The following is a 13,905-nucleotide window of genomic DNA, read 5'->3' as shown; positions in this document are numbered from 1 at the left end:
CCCCTTGAACCAACTGTTAGTTTTTCTTATAATTTGTTGGTTTTTCCATCTGAAGTCTGAAAGTCTAGCTTCTGACTAATTAAATAGAGATCATTTCAGTGCAGCAATCTTACATACATACTCCCTTACAGAAGAAAAACTGGTCATTGTTCAGAGTGGAGTAGGAGAAAATTAGTGTAGAAAAGGTGTGTCCTTGGCTTGGAACTCTCCCAGCCGTCAGTGCTAGGGGAGAAGCAAACACAAATCCCAGAATGTGCACTGGCTTCTCTCTGCCTTGCCCTGGAGAGTGCACACAACACGGGCAACCCCTTCATTTCACTGGGCCTCCTGTGACTCTCCACCCTGTGCATTGGTTAGGTGACTGGCTCGGATGTGTTCAGCCAGTAGTAGCCGATGGGACTGGACTTACATCTTCTGGCTCCAAGTCAGGGTTCTTCCCACCATTTGTTGGCAGACACGATTAAGCAGACATGAGCACTTTTATGTAGGGGGGGGATTCTGTTGTGCATGGGAAGTCTGACCTGGGCCATCCCAAGAAAACTTGGGCTTCTGTACCCCAGTGTTTTGTTAGTATTAAGTCCTTCTTACAAAGGGGTTTTGATATTGGCAAGAGGTCTACACTGCCCACATTCAGGAACAATGCAGTTTGGAAACCCTAGTCCGCTGCCCCTAGTGCCCCGTGGAAAAGCAGTTAAACCTCAGACACAGTGAAGCTCTGTCGGGGTTTCCTTGTGCTCTGCCTACTTCCAGGCCACTCAGGTAAGCCTACAGGTACATCTTAAATCCATGCTGTGTGATTTAATCCCACCTACCCAAATGATTCTAAATTAGGGACCTTGATGAATTTCTCCTAAATGACTAGGAAGAGATTCCTCTGGGTTAGAAAAGAGCAACTCTGAGTACAGCTGCTTAGAGGGAAGTCAGGGTTTCTTGTTGCTGGACCAGGCACGAGGAGTGGGGGGAGAGGGAGCCGGCAGGCCTGGGCAGGTTTCTTGGCTCTCCAGCATGCACCTCACCCATGGCCAACAGGGTTTGCTCGTTTGCTTTTCACATTTCCTTGAACTTCAAACACCCTTTGGATGAGGAAAGCTCCGGTGGAACTTGGAGGGACCAGACTAGAGAGAGCACAAGGACAGCGGGAGACACGGCAGCAGGTTAGAAGCCCTTCTTTTGGGCCTGGGGCTCTGCTGAGGGTGGGAAGTGGAGAGCTGACCCCGGGGAGCCCTGCAACCAGGGAACAAAGGCACGAAGGCAAGGGATGTGTGTTCACGTCTCTGCTCTGCCCCTTGCAAGTTGCAGTCTCTCCTGTGTCATCAGGGAAAGGGCTTAATGACCACTCGGGCTGCCTGCTTCCAAGAGGAATTGTACAGTTGTGTAGAGGTCCAGATGAGTCAGCCAATGACCTTTACAAAGACTGTCTGTCAATCAAGTACATAAATTAGTGTGAGCAAAGATGATGGTGGTGATGATGATTTCAGCCTCTTGCCTGGTGTGAGGGATGAAACGTACCAGCAAACACACATGTAAAACCATTGCAGAGATGAAAGTTGGTGGCTGGGGTTCCACCAGCGCAGGGCTCTGCTTGGTCCAGATGCTGAGCTCTGGTGCGGGAGCTCCCCATCAGAGCAGGGATCGGGTGCCTGACCCCCCTCCTTCCCCTTCTCCTAGAGTCACCAGAATTCTTAGGTTTGGAATAGAATAAGGAAAACTCCTGCTCCTTGAGGGGGAGCGTTTTGAAGGCCTGACCCTATTAATTTTTTTTAGAATGTCATCCATTCATTGTAACATTTCACAGTTCTTTATAGGAGGTGATTTCACAACTACTGTATCTGTCATCCTGGTTTTGTCCCCATTTTACAGATGAAGAAACCAAGGCTGAGATCAAGTAAATGGCACCGCTAGTAAGTTGCAGCAATTTACACTCGGGCTTTCAGACTTCAAGTCCTGTGTTCCGAAAACGCATGTTCAACTACAGAGCTAAAGAAAGACCTGAGAGGGAGCAGAGAAAGAGGGGGAAAGTGGGGAGGAGAGGAGAAAGAAGGGGAAGGAGGGAGGGAGGGAAGCAGGGAAATAGGGAAGGAGGAAAGGAAAAAGAAAAGGAAGGAAAAAAAGCAAAAGTCATTTGAGGGAGCAGAGAGTGCAGTTCTCGCAATATACACGGGAAAGTAAGGCTCGCTTGCGTCTGTGTTGAGACAGGTCTGCTGCGTGGTACTTGAGCGGTGTCCACTGTGTCCCTGAGGCATCACACACAGACCGCTGCTCGGACTCTGCACTTCGGGATCTGCCGGAACCCCCATCCCATCCCGCTGCGGACCCCACTCCATTGCCCCTACTCGAGACTTCTTGGTTCCATTGCTTGCGGATTTACCGCGGGGAACCTCGACCGACGACTGGCTGCAGTCCTGGGCGCAGCGCGGTTCCAAGCAAGTGTTGCGCGGTGAGGGGGGGGGGGGAGGGGAATCGCCAGCCTTGGCCCTCCCGCTCAGCCCTCCGAGCCCCGGGCTTTGGGGACACTTGAGGTCTACTCGAGTTCCGGAGCACTGAAGGTCGCAGTGACCGGAGAGGCAGAGGGGTCACAGGGACCCGCATCCCTTAGCACCGCCTGCATCAGGGCACGTTCGCATAAAGTTGCCCAGGTAAATCATTGCGCGGGTGCAAGTTAAGAAGTGAAGGAATGGAGCGAGCAAAAGAGCCCAGGTTCCCGTGAGCAGATTGCTCAGACGCTGAGGGCAGCGCCCATTCGAGCCATGAGGCCGTTAACGCCCAGGTCCTGGACGACTCAGTCTCGTGCACTCTCTCCAGACGAAATGCAAGAAATTAAACAATTGGAAACAACAATCACAACTTGTCTTCTCTCTGCGCCCGCCCCCGCTGTTTTCTCCAACTTTGCTAAAGAGCTCTGGAATCCAACTTGACCGCTCTGCGCTCCCCGGGTCCCTTGCCTCTTCTTAACCTGGTGCCTGGGCGCGGCCCCAATGCGTGCGCTCTCTGCTGCGGAACTGCGGGCGGCGGGGCGCCAAAGGCTGGGGGCTGGAGTGGGAACGTCCGTGGCCGGCAAGGGGGCGCTGTCCCCTAGAGGCCTCTGGGCCGTCCGAGCACTGTCTGTGCCCTGCCCCGGCGGTGGGCTTAGAAAGGGTCCAGGGGTCCACGGCTGCAGCGCAGGTCCCCCTCCCGAACCCCCGGTTGAGGTCCCTTATCCTTCCCTCCTTACCCCAAGGAGGTGCCCTCCCGCACCCCGCGGTTCCTAGAGTACCCCGGCCTAGGGATTTTTCTTGAGGAAATTTCTGGCAGAGGGATCCAACACAGGAAATGGCCTAGGCTTCCCGGGGTAGGGATGTCCGCCTAGACTGTGGAAACATTCTCTCTGCTCCCCCTCCCCCGCCTTCCCCTCCCCCCGTTCAACCCGCTCCCGGCTCGGTCCCTGTCGCCAGCCAACCCCTCTGCTCCACCTCGGGTTCCAGGATGCTCTCCTGGCTGCCAGACACCCACTTTCCAGCCAGCACCTGCTCCTTTTGCTGATCAGCTCTGGCCTGTGAGGGTAGCATGTGGAGCGCATGGGTGTAGGGTGCTGTTGCTGGATCCTGCCGGGAAGGGAGAGGAAAACTGAGCAATCTATTTTATGAGTAAAGCCCATTCCGGGATGAAAATTATCCTGGGTTCTATAGGTTAAAATTGGGACTTAAAAACAGAGAAGTTGCATTTCTCCATCCACTTGCCTTGGGGTCCGTGGGGCCTGTCTGGGAGCGCATGTTGCACACAAGGCACTTCTGAACTCGGTGCACACTAGGACATTGAAATTTGGTCTTAGAATTTACAGGGCTTTACATCCAGAGTTGTATTAACATCAAGCATCATACAGAGTTTAAGCTTTCACATATATTATCTCACCAAATCTTCACAACAGCCCTGTGAGATCAAGTCTTATCATTGTCCTCCTTTTAGGTTTAGGAAAAAAGGCCTAGAGAGATACGTGACTTGCCCAGAGTCACGCATTTAAGTTATCAAACACTGAAGACAGGTCCTGACTCCAGACCCCAGGAGGGTCCTGCCACAATGCTACCTCCTTTCAGGTCACTTCTACTAAGCCCTGAACAGGGATGGCGCTCAGTAAATATTTGTAGATTGAACTCCAGGATCTAACCAAGCCTTATGATCGCCGTGTTTTATACAGTAGGGTGTGCTAAGCCTTATTTACTCACTCACTTATTCATTCACTTATTCGGCAGTTCCTGAGGGCCTACTGTGTGCCGATGCTGCCGTAAGAGCCAGGAAGACAGCCCTACTCACAGGAAGCATGGGATCGCGTGAGCTGTCCTCGGGGGCAGAGGGCTGGCACCTTGGAGAGACTGCTCTCAGCTCCCAGCCCTCAGCCCTCTGAGTTGAGCGCGGGCCCAGAACCTGCCCCAGTCTAACCTGGGAAGTCAGACGGAAAGCCGCAGGGGAACGCGGGAGGGGAGGGCCTGAGCAACTCTACTCGGAGGAGCAGGACAAGTAGGACAGACACAAGAGAAAATGCAACCAGAAGGAAGTTCCCTGAGAGAAGAGCTAGAGACAGGGAGCTGGAGACCCCGCGGATTCAGAGACAAGCGCGGTGTGGAGATAAGGGTGTTAGAGGAGAGAAATCAGATGGCAGAGTGAATAAAGGAGAACTGAGAATGCAGTTAAGCCCTCAAGACAGCCTGGGAGTTGCGGGGGCGTCGGGGGTGGGGAGTAGGGGCTCGGTGAGCACTGCATAGAACCCCATGCAGAGTGCATCCCTAGTCCTTGCCAGTCTCTGGCCGCCGAAGTTGGCTGGGAGCGAGATTGTTGTTGGAGCCCAGGTTACTTGAGAAAAAGAGTAGGAATGTTCTCTTCAGAACGGTTCACACGCTGCTCTGGGGGGATTCATGGTCCATGTCTATCGTGCCCGGCCAGGCCTAGTGAAACCTGTTTGGCTTCGGTTCTCCAGGGGATTCCAGGCGCGGGAGGAGTTGGTGGAGTGGGGCTAGGAGAGGCCACGGCCAGTTGGGACAGGGCACTGGAGTCTGGCTCCCGGTCCAGGGCGAGGGGACTGCGGGCGGCGCCCGCCTCCGGGCTCTGCGACACCTGCACCCAGAGAGGGCGGGAGTGGAGGCGGCCAGGCGCGGATTCCCGGGAGGGACTCGGGAGGCAGAGAGCGGGCCGGGGCGGGCACGGGGAAGTGGCCCTCCCTCCACTCTCCCCCTCCTGGCAGGTCGGAGCGGGGACGCGGTGGCCCAGGACGCAGGGAGTGGGCCCGCGCCGAGACGGAGGGAGGGGCCGCGCCGCCTTCGAGAGTCATTGGAGGACGCGGCCGCCCGAAGCTGATAAATAAAGGGACGGGCCGCGGCTGCCAGCCAAGTTGGACGCCCGACCCGTGCGAGGGCCGGGTCCGCGCCTGCCCTGCGAGGCGAAGCGAGGGGACCTCCGTGCGGCCATGGCCACGCTGTTGGGAGCTTATCCGTGGCCCGAGGGGCTCGAGTGCCCGGCCCTGGAAGCCGAGCTGTCGGATGGGCTGTCGCCGCCGGCCGCCCCCCGCGCACCGGGGGACAAGGGCTCGGAGAGCCGTATCCGGCGGCCCATGAACGCCTTCATGGTGTGGGCCAAGGATGAGAGGAAACGTCTGGCGGTGCAGAACCCGGACCTGCACAACGCCGAGCTCAGCAAGATGCTGGGTGAGTAAGCGAGCGGGCGGGCGGGGGGGCCCCGGGAGGTCCGCGGGGCGGGGGCGCTGGCGGAGGCGGGCCCCCGGGGCTCGCGGCTAGGGACCGGGGGTGGGGGTCCTGCGAGCGCGCGGAGCCTGGGTAGGACCCGGCGTATGGGTATGCTCTGGGAGCGCGAGCGTTCGCTGTGCCCGCGAGGCTGGGTATCTGTGCGAGCTTGGGTATGCGCACAGTGACAGGGATTCAAAGCAGCGACACCTCGACGGGGCCCAAAGTGAAACCGCGCCGCCCGCTGCGGCCGGCCAGGAAGCCCACACGCGGGAACAGGAGCGGAGTTTGGGGTCCCAGGGGACAGGCGGGGCCGACAGCGGCCAGGCCTCGGTTGCCCGGCGACCGGGACCTGCGCGCACACAGGTCAGGACGGAAACGCAGAGGCTGGGTGGAACCGGTGTTTGCTAGGAATACCGAAGCGGGAAACCCACCATTCCCTGAACTTTGCCACTGGCACGCTCACAGGAGGTTGTAAATATTATTAACGAATATTCGTCAAGAGAGACCTTGCGGGAACGCATCCCTTCTTTAACTTTATTAAACCTACAGCAAAAAGTACGCAAATAGGCTCGATTCGGTAATGTATTTCTCAATCTCAGGAGTGTAGATACTGTGATTGGGATGCTCAGGGAGGCCAGTGAGGTCTGTCCTGGAGCCTGCCACTTTCCAAGTGCTGCTATGCAGTCCCAGCAGGGGCAGCGGGCCTGGGGACAGGGTCGAGCCAGACCGGAGGGGCCCAGAGAAAGGATTTAGGGCACGTCGGAAAATTTAGAGTTGGAGTCGGTTTTCGTTGGGGTTTCTTCTTTCCCACGTCTGGAGCTGAGTACTTTCAACTCTGCTCTACTCCTAACCTTTTTGCCCTTCCACGGCGGTTTTATTCCTTTTAAGTTGTGGGACCTTTCGAAGCATTTTGTAGGCACAGTGGGACAAGGGAAATTATGTGGTCACCTGAGGCTGGCCTGACCCTCCCCAACTGCACCCCCCCCCCCAGAACTGAGCCTTTTTCCTTTTCCCTCCAGAGCTCCAAACCATGGAGTGAGGGCTGTCACCCACTGTTCTGCTGGCTAAACCAGGGTTCTTCCTGCAGTGTAGATGCCCTTTCAAAGCTGCTGGTTTCAAAAAGTCCCCTACCCATGGCCCAGTCCCCTGGCTAGATATGCCCAGGACACACTGGTAGGTCAGTGTCTTAGTGAGCCCCTTTCTTCATAAAAAATATTAAAAATTATATTTCATACTGTGTGGGCATAAAGACAAATATATTAATATATACAACAGTAAAGCATTTACCTGAAAGTTCATTTTTTTCTTCAGGTTTTTAAAGAAATGAAAATACCTTTTCTTTTTTTTTTTTTTTTTTGTGGGTCCCTCAACATTTTTTTTTGGTGGGCCGAGGCACTGTGCCTTGTGCTCAAGGGCAGCTCCTGTGACCAGGAGAGAGTGAGGTTTCCGTTGCGGGCCCAGGCCAGAGATGGGAGAGGAGCTCAGGCCGGGGAGCCTTTCTGGACTGAGGCTGCCTGCTTCCCAGGGGATGGGCAGTCAAAAGGACCTACCTGACAAATGCCTCTTGGGAGCTGATCCCTGTTGGTGATTTGCACTTAGGCTTCCAGAGGTTATAATTCATTTTGCAGGGAAGACACTGATTACTTCTTGCTTAACCACATAGCCCCTGGCCCTGGGGTAGGGGCTTTTAAAAATATGGATTTTCTATACCTGTTAATAGGGGGGGCAGCAGGATGATCCACGTCCACCCCATGATCTTGCCCAGCCCTTTCCTTTCTAACTAGGCAACGTTTTTGCCTCTAAGCTTTCCAATCTTTAACATCAAAAACTTCACCTAGTAGCACTACTATTTTTAGGATACTATGAATAAGAAGGCACATAAAGACAGTTAATACATTTAATGGCATTTAAAATGACTATTTTATTAATACTATGACATTCATGTACACTTAGAAACTAGAGTCACATTTTATATTCAGTCCACAGACAGGGTGTGGGGTGTACCAGGATCTTGGGCCTCTTGCAACAACTTTGCAGTCTCAGCCACAGGGAACTGCTGACCAACTCCAAACCCAGAGTTCCTGACACTTTTCGAGTTGCCCTTTTAAGTGACAGCTAATTATATCAATTGATGACTCTGTCACAATAGTTGTAAACTTTCATCCCAATGGTAGAGCGCCCTTAAATAATCGCCCTCCTCCAGTGACCTTTGAGGGCCAGGCATGCAGAGTCAGCCAGTGCAGGTGCTGAGGTGGCAGGACACGTAGCTCTGTATTGGGCCCTGTGCCGAGGGCTCTGGGTGGGACATGTGGCCCCTTTCCTTACAGGGCATGGGGATGGGGGTACTTACCTCCAAGCTAGTAGGATTGGTAACTTCAGGATACATTAGAGTCGGGTGTGTGTGTGGGGGGGGAACTTCCAAAGTTGTAGAATCCCAAGTTCACCCAGGGCGGTAAGGGTCCAGAAATGACCTTCAGAAAACCAGCAGCCAGTGGGATGTGCAATGAATGTACTGACAGATGAGAGAGAGATGCTAAAGCAATTTACAAAACAACACAGAAGGGAATAAGGATGAATAGAAAATCCAGGTGAAACCAGCACTTTAGCACCAGTGGGCTACAAGCGTGGGATGCTTCTTAAAGAGAGAGTTTTGAATTGGATAGTATCACATTTTATAGTGAGGAAAAAAAGAGACCCAGGGAAGTCAGAGAATTTGCTTCTATAAGAAGAGTCAATGACCGAGCAACTGCCCCCTGCCACAGTCACAGGGTACTGATTAAGTAGAGAGCAGGAAGCCTTATCGTGAGTGTGTGTGTGCTTGTGCACCTGTGTGCGTGTGCACGCATGTGTGTGCGTGTGCTTGTGCATGTTGCAGGCAGATGCGAGCATTCTGGCAATGGGCTTCACATGGCAGGGTCCTAACTGACCTTCAGATGTGAGGGATAACTGTCTGTTCCCCTAAGTGAGATCCTGTAATTTACTTACATCTGTGAAATGATGGACTGAGCCCGAGTTCCCTCACAAGAAGGCCTGTGGGATTTATGCCATAAACACAGCATCACTTGCTGAGAGGCAGCGGTGATCAGTAAAGGCAGAGAGTTTTCATTAAAATGCACAAATGATTAGACTTGGTCCACGTAGGGTAAAAAAGAGCCCAGATCAGTGTGGTCCTTATATATTTTCATCGTGTATCTGACATTGGGTCCGGTGGGCCTTTCACTGTGAATCCCGCATTGTTTACACGTTTGCGTTATCTAACGGCTTTTATAGGAGAGGTGAAGTGATTGTGCGCGTAGTTAGTGGTTTTGCGGGATGCAAGCGGGAGAGATTGGTTTGGCCTCACAGTGCCGAGATCTGGGCTGGGAGCGGGGTGCCAGGAGTGCGGTGTCCTTTGTGGAGAGGGCGGGTAACCGCGGGTGGGATGTGGGATGGGGGACGGAGGCGGACGGCGTGTGCGAGTGTGGACGCTGGGAGGCACGAGCGCCTGAGACAGGTGCACCGGCCTCCCCAAGCCGCGCAGATGCTGAAAGTGGCCTTCTCTGACTTGTGTGAGCAGGAAAGTCGTGGAAGGCGCTGACGCTGTCCCAGAAGAGGCCCTACGTGGACGAGGCGGAGCGGCTGCGCCTGCAGCACATGCAGGACTACCCCAACTACAAGTACCGCCCTCGCAGGAAGAAGCAGGCCAAGCGCCTCTGCAAGCGCGTGGACCCGGGCTTCCTCCTGAGCTCCCTCTCCCGGGACCAGAACGCTCTGCCCGAGAAGCGGGGCGGCGGCCGCGGGGCGCTGGGGGAGAAGGAGGACAGGGGTGAGTACTCCCCGGGCTCCGCCCTGCCCAGCCTGCGGGGCTGCTACCACGAGGGGCCAACTGGCGGCGGCGGCACCCCGGGCAGCGTGGACACTTACCCGTACGGGCTGCCCACGCCCCCGGAAATGTCGCCCCTGGACGTGCTGGAGCCGGAGCAGACCTTCTTCTCCTCCCCTTGCCAGGAGGAGCATGCGCACTCCCGCCGCATCTCCCACCTGCCGGGGCCCACTTACTCTCCGGAGTACGCCCCCAGTCCCCTCCACTGCGGCCATCCCCTGGGCTCCCTGGCCCTCGGCCAGTCCCCGGGCGTCTCTGTGATGTCCACTGTACCTGCCTGTCCCCCGTCTCCTGCCTATTACTCTCCTGCCACCTACCACCCTCTCCACTCCAACCTCCACGCCCACCTGGGCCAACTCTCCCCCCCTCCCGAACACCCCGGCTTTGATGCCCTGGATCAGTTGAGCCAGGTGGAACTCCTGGGGGACATGGATCGCAATGAGTTCGACCAGTATTTGAACACTCCTGGCCACCCAGACTCTGCTGCAGGGGCTGTGGCCCTCAGTGGGCATGCCCCTGTCTCCCAGGTGACATCAACAGGCCCCACAGAGACCAGCCTTATCTCCGTGCTGGCTGATGCCACGGCCACGTACTACAACAGCTACAGCGTATCATAGAGTCGGAGGCAGCCAGCCCAGACCTGAGTCGCCGCAGCCCTCTCCTTCCCGCGCGCTGAGCAGAGGCGACCGCGCTGTGCTACCAGCTTTTCTCCGACCGCCCGGGGTGTGCAGGTCTGAACTGTCCGCGGGGCAGAACGGGGCTCTGCTGGTCTGAGTGCCCCTGCGCTCCCTGCCGCCTACATTTTGAGTATATTCCTTCAAATGGGTTCTCATTGGCTACACCCTGGGAATAAGGCAAGGTAGTTGCCGAAAGATGGTTAACCGGCAGATTTTCATTACTTCTCCCGGTCCCCATCACGGAAACCAATGTGTGAAAATCTCAGCGGCATTCACACCTCTCCAGCTTCTGACCCAGACGCATGGGGTACAGCCGTCCTGATCTTTGGGTCCCCCAGGTGAGAAGAGCCCTGGGCTGGGACCCAGAGGACCCCGGGTCCGGTCCCAGTTCTGCCTCGGAAGGCTGGAGGGACCCGCACTCGGCTCTCTTCCCCTTCCAGCCCCTCCCCCAATCTGTAAAGTGGGGGACAGACTTGACATCTAAGGCCCCTTCAGCTCCAGGGTTTTCTGACCTAGGATTCTTTCAAGGCTAATTAAAAAGAAAAAGTTTGTCTTAATAAAATTCATTAACGTCCAACCTGGTGATAATTCCGTGTGCGCAGCCCAAGAACACATGGCTTTCCGCACCGGCATTGCCTTCCCAAATGATCGCGGTCTTTCAAAAGGACTCTTCCAATTTGAGGAACAGCATTCGTCTTGATTTGGGAAATTAACCACTAGGGTTGACTGCATCACTGAATGTGATTGAATTCAAGCCATTGGTTTTTAAACCCATTGTTTAAGATAAAATTTTTTTTTAATCACATACGTTTCAAGAGAATATACAGAGCCTGAATCTATACAGTCAGCGGATGCGAGACATGCACAGCACAAACACCTTCCCGCTCGTCCTTCAATGCATGTCTGTACAGCCTAAATCAGACGCTCTTCTAGATGTTGGCAATTTCTTGTCAACTTCCTGTTCCGAATGACCCCAAGAGCAGGAAACCTAAAAAGAATTTCTACACCACATCATTTACCACCCATCTGAATGTGTTCATTTCTTGAGCAAAATTTCAGCATACTCTCCCCTCTGCAGGTGCAAAAGGAGCTTCCTTCTCACTGTCTCTGACTCCCCTTCTTCCTTTCCGGGGATTTCTTTTTCTCTTCTTCTCTGTTCTTCCTCCACCCCTGACCTGCCCATGAATTCGAAGATCCCCTGGCTTAAAAATCCTACATGATTCCTATAACTGAGATAGGAATTTGCTCTCCTCACCAGACAGCTGGTTCTTGGGAACATCTTCAGCTAACACTTCAAAACAACTTCCCCTTCCCTATACTGACTTCCCAAAGAACAGAAACGCACTGTGATTCAGAAAAGTTTCTGAGCCCTGACCCCACCCCAAAAACATTTCCATCCTTCTCACAAACCTCCTTTGAAGGAACATACCTAGCAACGAGGGAAAAGACAGTTGTTTGTCTTTTAATTGCAGCATATTATTGCCTGTATGAAATATGTAAGTGTTTTATATATTCTCATATTTTTAGCTTATATTTTATATTGTTGAGAGATCCTTTTTTTTCCTTCCAAGGCGTCCTACTATAAAATTACTTATAAGATATAATTAATCTTTATGCTATTGCTGTATGCAACATTTGGTAATAAATGGTAAATCATTCACAGTATGATTGACTGGTGCAGTCCAGAATGTATATTAATAATCTTGTAAAACATTATCACAGACATTAAGCTAAACTGTTCCTTTTTTTTTTTTTTTTTTTTTTGTAAGAGATACACATGCTTTGGAACGGTTGTAGATATTGATCTGTCTAAAATATTTAATTTAAATAAATGTTTTTGTACCATGACCATTCTATCATTTGAATTATAGTTTTGCAAACAGAAAAGGTTTTCCAGGGAGGCATAGATATAATGCCCAGTTCTCCTTTACAGTACTGGTCAAAATACTTTCTACATCAATTTTTTTATTTTAGAAAGTTATCTTGTAGTGTTGGTTTATTTTATGAATTATGGTAAAGAGATAAAGCCTAATTTGACACATTAGAAACAGTGTTGTTATCATGAATATTGAAAGAAAAGAGCAGTTCATAACCTACCTGCAGAACAATTTTCTCCTCAGGATGACTTCACACTTTAAAGTGGAATGAGGTGATTATCAGGCGCTCTCAAGATAAGACGTAAGTTCTGCCCAATTGCTTCCTTAAGGCTGCCACGTTTTTTCCTTCTTTGAAATAATCTAGAAAAATACCTAGTTTTCTCTCTTTACTATGCATTTATTGATGTGGTATAACAAGACATCTCAGGCTTTCAAAACCCGGGAAATGGTGGAGAAGGGAGGGAAACGCCTGGATTGGTAACTAAAAGATGTAACATCTTGTGAGGCTTAGGATTAAAATCCCAGCCAAAAAGTATCTGGAAAAAAGCAGATGATTACTCAGTCCCCTTGCGGGTCACCATGCCTGGCTTCTCTCCGTGGGGGAGCAGTTGTTACTTGTTCAAGTCACGGGTAGCCTTGTCTTCTCCCAGGCTCTCTGGGCCAAGGAGTGGGTTCTGGGAGGGCCGAAATGGGCATATGTTCAGCCTTCAATTCTGATCATAATCTGTAGTCATTACTTTAATAGCACTTTATAGGTGTAGAGAAATTTACGGCAAGTTTTATGGGCTAATCCTCACTCACGATCCCACGTGGGGCCCTGTCATCCATCCACCCCACTGTGCAGCCCGAGACACTGAGGCCCAGGGTGGGAGGTGGGGCAGTGTAGCTCACCCAACTCAGTTAGGGGAGGCTGGAGTTCCCACCCTTCATCCCAGATACATTTATTGGCAGCGTCAGTTGAATAGCCTAGAGGTTTCATGGCTCTTTTAGCACTTCACCATGGCATGGAACGATGTGCAGTCCAATTCATGCCTATCACAGCCCTGGGGAAAGAAAGAATGAGCAAAGAGGAAATTACAGGGTCAGAGTCAGATGAACCCCAAATTCACTGCCACTGGCTGGCTAGCAGTGGCAGTCTGCAGGGTCATCAGCTGTCCAGAGAACGCGTCAGGCAGTGTCTGCCCAGGACATTGGCCCTCGGCACTGCCAAATGGGCATTTTTCTTTCCAGGACGTACTGTGGGGGCAGGGGCGTTGTCCCTGCCTCTGGGAGAGCAGGAAACAGGCCGGCGACAGGGCTGCTCTTTCACTTCTGCTCAGCCGTGAGTGAAACAGTTATGTCCAGAAGCCAGGAGTATTTTGGAGTCTTAGCTGCCTGTTCTGAGAACCCACCTGTCCTCAGTGACAAGAGCACCTTTTACTTTGGCTGATGAGAATTGATGGGGTTGCCTTTTTTTTTTCTCAAATGTAGATGTGACTATTTCATTCTTCCTTAAGATCCTTCAGTATCTGCTCATCGCCCAGGGCACCCAGGGTGAGCACAGAAGTGGGGTCATGTGAATGCAATGAGGTTCCTGCTTCTGGGCTTCTCACTTATTAGCCCCGGTAATGTATTCATATGCCAGCCCCCTGCCCCCGCCTTCCCAACTGTTTGAGCTTCAGGACCCACAACACCTGGCTTGGCCCCATGTGAGTGCCCCTATGGCTAATCTTCCTCTTTCCAGAAGCCTTGCACAGCATCCCCCTACCCACCATTGGGTACCTACTGCACAAAAGACC

At 52.8% G+C, this 13,905-nt stretch overlaps 1 protein-coding gene across 1 annotated transcript; it reads left to right on the top strand.

Moving 5' to 3' along the window:
• The first annotated feature begins 5,382 nt into the window (after positions 1-5,382).
• Positions 5,383-12,091, top strand: SOX7 (SRY-box transcription factor 7). Its single transcript, XM_032389153.1, has 2 exons — positions 5,383-5,672; positions 9,268-12,091. Exons 1-2 carry the CDS (start codon positions 5,435-5,437, stop codon positions 10,188-10,190), a joined length of 1,161 nt encoding a protein of 386 aa, XP_032245044.1. The 5' UTR covers positions 5,383-5,434; the 3' UTR covers positions 10,191-12,091.
• Positions 12,092-13,905: the final 1,814 nt, after the last annotated feature.

This window comes from Phoca vitulina, unplaced genomic scaffold (genome assembly GCF_004348235.1).
Source record: "Phoca vitulina isolate PV1807 unplaced genomic scaffold, GSC_HSeal_1.0 scaffold53, whole genome shotgun sequence".
NCBI lineage: Eukaryota > Metazoa > Chordata > Mammalia > Carnivora > Phocidae > Phoca > Phoca vitulina.
This window is presented reverse-complemented; position numbering and strand designations above follow the sequence as displayed.

What these genes read in the sequence shown, in the direction of transcription:
- SOX7 (XM_032389153.1), top strand. Translation starts at nt 5,435, where the DNA reads ATGGCCACGCTGTTGGGAGCTTATCCGTGGCCCGAGGGGCTCGAGTGC. An exon ending in CGAGCTCAGCAAGATGCTGG is followed by an intron (nt 5,673 to 9,267) that starts GTGAGTAAGCGA and finishes TTGTGTGAGCAG; the next exon opens with GAAAGTCGTGGAAGGCGCTG.